The sequence below is a fragment of the Penaeus vannamei genome, chromosome 36 (genome assembly GCF_042767895.1).
Source record: "Penaeus vannamei isolate JL-2024 chromosome 36, ASM4276789v1, whole genome shotgun sequence".
Classification (NCBI taxonomy): domain Eukaryota; kingdom Metazoa; phylum Arthropoda; class Malacostraca; order Decapoda; family Penaeidae; genus Penaeus; species Penaeus vannamei.
Window position 1 is genome coordinate 3847370 of NC_091584.1, and position 10000 is coordinate 3857369.

The 10000-nt window shown below is 33.9% G+C and overlaps 1 protein-coding gene across 2 annotated transcripts in view; it reads right to left on the bottom strand.

Moving 5' to 3' along the window:
- Positions 1-653: 653 nt before the first annotated feature.
- Positions 654-10000, bottom strand: part of pigeon (protein) — a 23293-nt gene continuing 13946 nt past the window's right edge. The window contains exons 11-21 of one of the 2 annotated variants that reach the window (XM_070114466.1): positions 9353-9544; positions 7118-7294; positions 6800-7006; positions 6389-6559; positions 5696-5797; positions 5378-5460; positions 4895-5109; positions 4287-4508; positions 3746-3859; positions 2460-2531; positions 654-2002 (exon numbers count right to left, since the gene is read on the bottom strand). In XM_070114466.1, coding sequence (XP_069970567.1) covers positions 1896-2002; positions 2460-2531; positions 3746-3859; positions 4287-4508; positions 4895-5109; positions 5378-5460; positions 5696-5797; positions 6389-6559; positions 6800-7006; positions 7118-7294; positions 9353-9544 — 1662 coding nt within the window. In that variant the 3' untranslated portion in view covers positions 654-1895. The remainder of the gene's footprint in view (positions 2003-2459; positions 2532-3745; positions 3860-4286; positions 4509-4894; positions 5110-5377; positions 5461-5695; positions 5798-6388; positions 6560-6799; positions 7007-7117; positions 7295-9352; positions 9545-10000) is intronic. The other variant, XM_070114467.1, reaches the window with a different exon arrangement.

Sequence of the window (10000 nt, forward strand, 5' to 3'; positions counted from 1 at the left end):
ATTTGTCCATTCCATTACTTTATAGTAAGATAAATAAACATTCTTAAGATATTTGGCTATTAAATGTACTTATTTCGCTCTCAGTTCATATATTTTCAAAAAATCTGAACATCTCCATTTTCTCTTCCTTAGGGTTGTGGCAGTTAGTGAACTCTTGACAGTTTAGCAAAAATAAAAGAGAGAGAGAGAGAGAGAGAGAGAGAGAGAGAGAGAGAGAGAGAGAGAGAGAGAGAGAGAGAGAGAGAGAGAGAGAGAGAGAGAGAGAGAGAGAGAGAGAAGAGAGAGAGAGAGAGAGAGAGAGAGAGAGAGAGAGAGCGAGAGAGAGAGAGAGAGAGAGAGAGAGAGAGAGAGAGAGAGAGAGAGAGAGAGAGAGAGAGAAAGAAAGAAAAAAAGAAAGAGAGAGAGAATGATAATAAACAGAATAAGCAATGAGTATCATCGAATTAATAAAAAAAAAAACATAATATGCACTGTGCATATATCAAAAAAAGAAAAAAAAAACAATATGCACTGTGCATATTATATCAAAAAAAGAAAAGAAAAAAAACATAATATGCTCTGTGCATATTATAAAAAAAAAAAACAATATGCACTGTGCATATTATATATTTCTTCATTCAAGGTGGATAATGAAGCTTATTTGCACAGGCCAGTCATGGTCCTTACTTTTATTCATAGTCAATAATAAATACAACAGAATCATAAATCAAATATAATATTGAACTACATAACAAAACTAAATTTAACTTTGGCACAGTATCATATGTACTGGTAATTCTAGAATAAAATATGAAATAAAAATATATACAAAACATGTCTGTTATTTCACAAACCACAATTATGTCTCAAAAAGTATAACAAATAAAGTTGCAAAAACGAGAACAAAACAAGGAGTGTAAGTTGAATATTGACAATAAATTTAAACATACACAAAATCACTTTGCAATATCTAATATTCTGTACACCTGTGTTTTATCTTTTTGCTGGAATATGAAGAAGAATAAGAACTTCTTCCCTTAGCCTATCTTTTTGGCAAAAATAAGATGAATTACAACTAATCATCTCGTTATTTTACTTTACTTTTCTCATTCATCCACAAAAGCAGGTCACAGGTAAAAGGAATATGAATGTAAATTCTCTTTGGAATATTTGGCACTGATGAAGGATAAGCTTGAATCCTTTTCCTCCTAAACAGAAGTCACATACTGACCAACAGAGTTTGCTATCTACTATAGGTGACATATCGTTCATGCACCTTCATTGCTGACTATTATTTTACTATCCAGTTCATTAAAGTAATATTTCAACTGCCTTAATTTTTTTCTGTATAATGTAAAATATCATCCAGAGCTACAAATACATCCATGATTTTGTTTCTTCTTCATGACTGATAACACCACAAGCTTTAGCACAATAATAACTATCACAACTCTTTCCCTTATCAAACTTTAATTTTCATTTTTACTTCTTTTCTTTACCTTCACTGTAACATCAAGTAAATGCACAACTGGTTCATTGCAATAAGATTTTAAATTATTGGATAATTAGAGAAAGACCTATATCTGTATAATGTACCACTAATGAACTTACATACTATTAGAAATACTGATTACAACTACAAGACTAGAATAAGACATGTATCATTAAGTAATAGACAGCCTTTATCTTTTCTTCTATTAAACTCATTCATGCACTGTAATGAATTCCTAAATGCATTATAACTGAGGGACAGTTAATAAGAAAAAAATTAAGAATGCCTAATGTATCACGTATACAGATTTCAGAAAAGAATTAAATTGGTAATACAATGAGTCTCCTTTGCTCGTGCGTGCTTCTGGTCTTTCAGTTCTGCAATCAATTGTTTTTTGTATTCTCTTGTTTGGTGACACAATCCCTCAGTTTCTGACAGTGCCCAGTTCATTCTCCATTTCTGGTTTGATATATTCCAGAGAAGCTATGGTTCCCTCATAGAGCAGTCCCAGGTCCAAGTCAGTTAGGTTGGCTGTGAAAAAAGAAAAAAAAATCATTACTTACAATTTTAAGACTTAAATGACAAAACATATCCAGACAAAGGAATAAGTAACAAAATAAAAACCGTTGAAACATTTATTTCTTTATAATTGCATCATTTTCATGAACAACTCGTTTTCTGTAAAAAAAAATGTATTAAGAGTTGTCTTCCCTACTGTTATCATTTCCAAATGCCACCATATACATAATAAATTACTCTTGACCCATTCATACTAGATAAAAACTCCACTAAAGTTTAATGTGGCCAGGGTCCACATAAGTGAACTGCCACATTTACAAATCTTAACCCCAGCTACTGGGAAATGGTCTCATAAATGTAAATACACAACACCTGGCATCTGGAATTTTTCACCATGATGTAGTAAGAAGGCACCAGTCATGAATGGGTTAAATATCTTCCTATTTTAAGAAATTATTTCTTCACCAACCTTTTGCAGTGAGAAGATCCAAAAACGTGTCAAAAGGTGACAGGCGATCTGCTGTTGGGAATGCTGTTAAACCTGCAATTTTGAGGATTGTAAAAAAATTAATATAAATATATTACTATTTTATAGCTATAGCATATCTTAACATTTACAAATAACTTTTCTCATTCAGGAAGATTCAACAGAACTGAAAACTTTATACCTGTTCATATAACTTCTGTAGTATGACCATGTAATTCCTTAAGGGGGCCGTCCCTCTCGAGAACGAAGTTTGTCATTTATGATCGGATTTTCACGATTCTTTATTTGATCGGATTTTCGCAATTTTTTAAATATGATATATATACATATATGGTGATACATATAATAATGAATTGAATAATAAACAATGAAGTTATTTTTTTTCACGAGTTTTTGAAAAATCACAAAATTTGATATTCGCACTTTATCCATTTTGTTGAAAAAAATACTACATATACTGTATAGCATTACTCAAAATCTCTATTACACGGATTATTGAATTTCCTTTTATTTTAGTGGGAATTCATTTTTTTCTAAATGCTCAATCTTATGAACATAAGATATAATATATAGACTTCTATTATCTTCTATTATCCTCAAATAGAAAAAAATGCAAATTTATTCAGCTTTCAAATGACCCGAACCCCATTAGAACTGTCAAAGTAGTTATGAAGAAATAGAATAAAAAGTTGACAAAGGTGTAGGTTTTAAGATATTGGGCTCCAAAGTTCAGGTTACTTTTTCCTCTATTATTATTATTATTATTATTAGTAGTAGTAGTAGTAGTAGTAGTAGTAGTAGTAGTAGTAGTAGTAGTAGTAGTAGTAGTAGTAGTAGTAGTAGTAGTAGTAGTAGTAGTAGTAGTAGTAGTATTGTTATTATTATTTTTATTTATTTATCTATTTATTTATTTTATATATTTACTTATTTATTTATTTATTTATTTATTTATTTTATTTTTTATATATATATATATTTTTTAGAATTCTTATCTCTGCATCAATCTTGCTGCATTCTATGGCATTTGCATGGTATTCTGAAGTGTAGTTGGTACCTGGTCCACCCCTTTTGCAAAGCACTAATGGTAACAACTGTATATGATTGTAGACGTAGCACGTGTCATCACAGGCTTTGCAGTGCCTAACCTGACCACGTGAGGTATTTCATATGTATAGAAAACTGCTGTAGCTGCGATTGAGAATTATTTCTTATCATATTATGTTTAGTAGATACAAAAATAACATCCGCCATTAGTTGTGTCCCCTTACTGTGTGATGAGGGTGTATGTCTGCGAGATGGTGTCATGGAGGTTGGAGGTGGCAACAAATCGCTCTGATTTCTGGTAGAGTTTTGTCTCCCAGAGCCCCAATCTTGGCAATCAGCTGATGGGTAAACAGAGTTGCCAGCTAGCTACCAGAGAATGCCAAAATAAATCGAAAAAAATCCCCCCCCAAAAAAAGAAGAAAATTGTCAAGTATATTTGGACGGACGCGACAAAGTAAACACTGGAGATGTTTACTTTGATTTGGTTATAACTCCTTTATTTTTATGTATTTAGCAAAAATATTATGTCACATGATTGGCAAAGCCAACTATATTACAGGAGATTTTTAAAAATGTTCGAGTATTTTTTTTTATTTTCATCGCGACGGCCCCCTTACCTCTAATAATGAGCTGAACCCATCATGCACAAAAGAAAAGACAAGAAATGAAATGAAATCAAAAGAAAACAACAAAATAATAAGAGGAGAAAGACAGGATCCCATACATAGAGGAGGAATGACAAAATCAACATGCCGTAAACCTAACCTTTGTTCTGTATGTGTTGCGCATTAATTCTAGCTGATTGAGTAGGGGTTCGTGGTTGTCCCGGGCCCTCTCCTGCCAATATGGACCCAGCATGGAGCCTTGAGCGCAGAATGAGCGACATTGGGTGCTGCCAGTACTGCAGGGCTCGGAGACTTCTCACCAGAGGCACCGAGGATATAATTTCCAATTTGCGCTCCACATTCTGGGGTGTGTCATCTAGGTCTGGAGGGGGAGGGAGAGACTATGTGTTATAGCCCTAAAATTGGAGATCTAAATTATAACTCCAAACTACTATCATTGAGTCTTTGTGACAAAAGAGATGATGATGATGATGATGATGATGATGATGATGATGATGATGATGATGATGATGATGATGATGATGATGATGATGATGATGATGATGATGATGATGATGATGATGATGATCATCATCATCATCATCATCATCATTATCATCATTATCATCATTATCATCATCATCATCATCATCATCATCTTAGCATTGATGAAAACAGAAATAAAGTAAAATCTAACATCAGCCTCGTCATGGTCATGTTGACTATTATTACAGATAGCTTACAGAATCTCACATAAACTTAACTTACCATAAACGATCTCACGCAAGACATCCACATTCAGCTGCAATACACCACGCTGCACATACTGCATGAAAACCAAGTGTGGCAAACATCGGTGTGCAAGGTAAGCCAGAAATGAGTTGTATCCCTGAGGTAGTGGGAAAGCCACAGCCTCCGTTGCCGAGTGGTAGCGCTCCAGAAGGGTAAAAAGTCGTGTAGCAACAGCATCTTCTAATTGCTCTCTGCAACAGAACAGAGGTTACAATGGTTCTTTGATACAGCTACAAGACAAAAATGCTTAAATATACCTGTCTCATCAGAATGAAATATATAAAAAAGAATTCTTTGCATCATACTCATAAGTTCAAAAGAGATAGTTGGAAGCACATCTACAATTATTCTTATAAAAGGCAGGTAACTACTACACTTAATTACATGATCATTTTTTTTCAATGCCTTTAAATAAAAATTTAATTTTCATATACTTCTTTAAACATTTATCTGACTTACATGAATGTAAAACCTTTTTCACTCTTCTCTGTTGGTACAAGTGTCTGAGATGAACAAAGGATTGAACACAGTCTTCGTGACACCTGAAAAACATTGGAAAATAAGATATTACCATATTATGCTTCATCATGATACAGTATTTAAGTCATTTGTACACCTGACACATTAAATTTCCAGTATCATTATGCCCTTTGTTACTTACAAATATCACACAAGCAGAGTGAATGACCAATGGCTAAATTAAATAAAAGGCCTTGTCAACAATATATATCATTATTTAGTATTCATAACCTTAATAAACAATTAAACTTCAATTACCTGAAGCTGAGTACAAACATATTTGCTGGCAACTGCATGGACCCTCATGGGAGATTCATGAGGAAAATGTTTCAAGCAGTACATACTCAGCTCCCTCAAGTTCTGAAATGATATATGAGTCATTAGTCATTCAGTTGTAATGAAACAACACGATGACACTGAGAAAGAGAGGTCATTTGTCACAACTTTAAGAGAAAGCATTTACTAACATAACAAACTGAGTTTATTTGCTTTCTACTGAGGATAATGAAAAGGGCAAATTAAAATCCCCATCTTTAAGATACTAGAGTAATGCTCATCAGATGAATGAATGAATGTCTTTACTCCATTTTTTTTATCTATCTATCTATCTATCTAAGTGAAGATGTACTTCAGAAGTCCCTGATGATTGATGATTGGTTGATAGGTTACTAATGGTGATCAAAATTACCATCAATACAGCAAAAGGCTTCAGATCAAAATATCTGACCCTTCTTTATCAACTACAACAGCATTGGCAATTCTGTTAAAGTTAAAGTTAAAGTCTAGCAAGCATGGGCATAAAGAAATGCATACCACTCCATGCCTGGACTCATGGTTGGCACGCAAGACCTTATCCTGGGACTCAATCTAAAACCGGCAATATTCACCCTGACATGACAAGACCATCATCAATGGGTTAAACATTACAATGCAACATCAACATTTACACACCACAGAGAGAAGGTGCTCTAGTTTAGAAGAAGTGGTGTTTTCTGCCTCGTTGAAGGGCAGCGGGTCGAACATAAGGTGAGCGAGTGTCAGACCTAAGGAGGTGATGGTCAGACCTCCAACAAGGGGACTTGCTGGCGACACGGGAGTACTACCTTGGGACAATGCCTCTGGCTGTAGAACAGGATCAAATAATTAATTACATATTTGATGTTTACCTTTTTATATAGAGAAAGAACATGGCAAGTTTGTCAAATATTTCATATAATGGGCAAGCATCAGCAGAAGTGTAACTTGGACCATATATTCACACTATTATCTATATTGTTTTCTTTCAATGTAATTCAAATCATAATCTACAGACACTAAGTACCTCATCTGAATAACTGTAAATATATCAAAGACAAAACTTACTTTATAAGTATCAAGAGAAACCATGAGCTTGTCCACCACATCGGTCAAGCTAAAGCGCTGGTGGTGCCTGCAGCTGGTATGCTCCCAGAGTTTGGTCCAGGTATCTGATATGGACCTCACCACTCGCTCACGTGGAGATAACAGCATTATGCATGCGTTCTCTAGCAAGCAGTAGGAAATCCTCACATTTTCTTCAGCTGGAGATTCCTAGATGAAAAAAGTTGATACCCAAACATATTACTAAGATCATATGATGAGGTGAGTTCTAATTCTTAGCACATCCATCAAAAGGAAGAGACAGATTTCCAAAGAACTTACAATATACTCTGTGTCAGTTGTGAAGGGAGCAGTGGTGATTGGCAGGAGGGAGATGAGGTGGCCAGCATCAGAGTCTATGTGCTTATGGACAGCAGCATACGTCTCTCCCACAAGGTACTCTTGAAGCAGCACTGGAGTATCCAAGTTATAAGGATCTTCACATACACTCCACATTAGCTGAAAAAACGATACTAGTTTTTATGCTGTCAATTAATTTCCTCAAAATAACTGCTTTATTATAACATCTAGATAAATTTAGAAACATTGTAGCTAATGAAGTTTATATCAACTAATACAGTGGACTGTACAAACTGACATGCAAAATGTATAGAGATGTATACAAGGGAAAACTCTCTGGTCATTCATGTGTTTAAAGCATTTCTACAGATCACTTAGTTTAAAACAAAAGAAAAGGAAACAACATATATGTACCTAAAACAAAAGAATTCAACTAATTACTCAACACACACCAGACAGGGCCAACTATGCAAACTAGGTTAGGTTAAGCAGAAATTCTAATATGAGTCAGTAGTAAAAACAAAATAATAGGCCAAGTGAAACTATATATCACCTACTCCCATTTGTCTATGAGAAGAAATGGCCACTCATTATAATAGCAGTTACATATATGACCAATGATAAATACGGAAATTGAGAATTGGAAATTAGTATCATAATGCTTTGCTTATTTTGCATTTTATGAAATTGGGGTATATGAGGATATAACTTTCATTTAGCTACTAATTTTGGTAAGACAGTACTTTCTACTGGCCCCTTATTTTGAGTTAATCTTAAGCCTAGCTTTCTGTCTTCCTTTCAGTCACTGTGTGGTGAAGGATATGGAAAGTTTGCTGCTTGTCAGAGAGAATGTGTATGGCAAGAAACACCTACAAACAGTGTTAAAATGAAAAACAAAAACACTCTAAGCTGTACTATCTTAACTACACATGCTATAACTTTCAACTAAAAGACCAGCTGCAGTAATACAAATATTCACAAAAGTGTTTATAGATATCGCAAGGTGAATGCTAATCAACAACAAGACACAGGGTCAGCATTTTGGACCCCACCAGGTATTCCTGCAGCGTTATTGACGATTCCACAAGGCGGTCTTTAAAAATGCTCCACTTCAACTGGTATAAAGAGGAGGAAAAACAATAATAAACATGCCTCAGAGAGAATGAAAAGAAATTGAAAAACATTTGCTAAAAGGAATGAAAGGAAAAGTTTTGAAACATGCAATATCAAAATTAAGACATCTGATTACAGTCTAAACACTGCACTCGAGAAACATGTTAATAAATTTACATCATAAACTTTAATATAAGACAAACATGACATTTATATATCTTTTTCTTTTCATTTCACATCAACTATCTAATGTAAAGTTCACATGTCCCATACTCCTCTATGCAATTTATGTAGAATTATGTACATGTAACTATATTTCAGATAGTTTTGAGAATATCAAATTTATTACAACCTGATTACACACAAACATTTTGTAAGAACCAACCACCGTACACATACGGTGAATATTACTGTACCAATTTTGTATTAAAAAATAATGTAATCTAGAACAACCTATCCACTAATCTGTCGCATAAAGTCCTTGATTCTTATATAAATCAGGGTTTATTCTTAAGATCAAAACAAAAGAACCGTATGATTTTATCAAACCTTCTTCAGTACTAACAGCATAAATCAAATACATATCATACATCTTTATACATTTCATCATTCTCACTGAATTCAAAAGTTCCTGCTCAAGGTTGCATCCAGACAAAAGGTAAATATAGTGATGTTTAAACTGTAAAATGATTTCATGTTAGTTTTAATTTTATAACAAAATGTAATTTCTATATAAAAAATATAGACTATAAAAGCACATAGGTCGAGTTTGTCTCAACCAAATTCCAAACAAGAATATGCAAAAAAAATAAATAAAAAGTTTGTATGATACATTTTGGATCCTTAAAATTTACACCTTTACACACCTGCAAAATAACTAACACACACATGCATACACATACATACACACACACACACACACACACACACACACACACACACACACACACACACACACACACACACACACACACACACACACACACACACACACACAAATATATATATATATATATATATATATATATATATATATATATATATATATATATATATATATATATATATATAAATATAAAAAATGTAGAGCAGGCTTGAACCAACCTTCCGTGACAGGTCATGATCCTTGTCGTGAACAGACGCCAAGTGCAAGATGGCCAAGCGGTTGCTTAGCACAGCTGAGCACTTGAAGAGTGAGAAGAGCGACTCTTTAGTGACACGCACTTCAACCAACATCTGGTTCACACCGTCAACAAACGTCATGCTACGCCCTGAGGTGACCTTTTTTCCACAAATCTGAAATCAAATATAAATTTTACACACTCACTGACCACTTTTCAATGCTAGAGAGTCAACAGGAAATTTGCAATCAGTAGATGCCAAGATTCTGTAGCACTACAGTCACAGATCCTTTTTCCTCAGGTCAAAGGGTAAGATGCCAGCCTTTCACTAATTTTTGCCTAAAATATTTGCTTTTCGCTGTTAAACTTCTCGTCATTTTAAAATATTTTGCATGTGCCCATATTGCATCTGTCCTATTTTTATATTCAAGCATTCTTTAAGTGAATAGTGTTTTACAATAACTGAAACAATATCAGAATGTTCAAAGAACAAGGTACTTGAGTTTTAAAATCAACTTTCCGTCTGTAGTCAACTATGCTCCCATAAGAATATCCCCATTTCTGTGAGTTGGCTGACTAAAACTATACAAAAAGAGATAGAAAAATACAAGACAACTGAAAATCATACTTC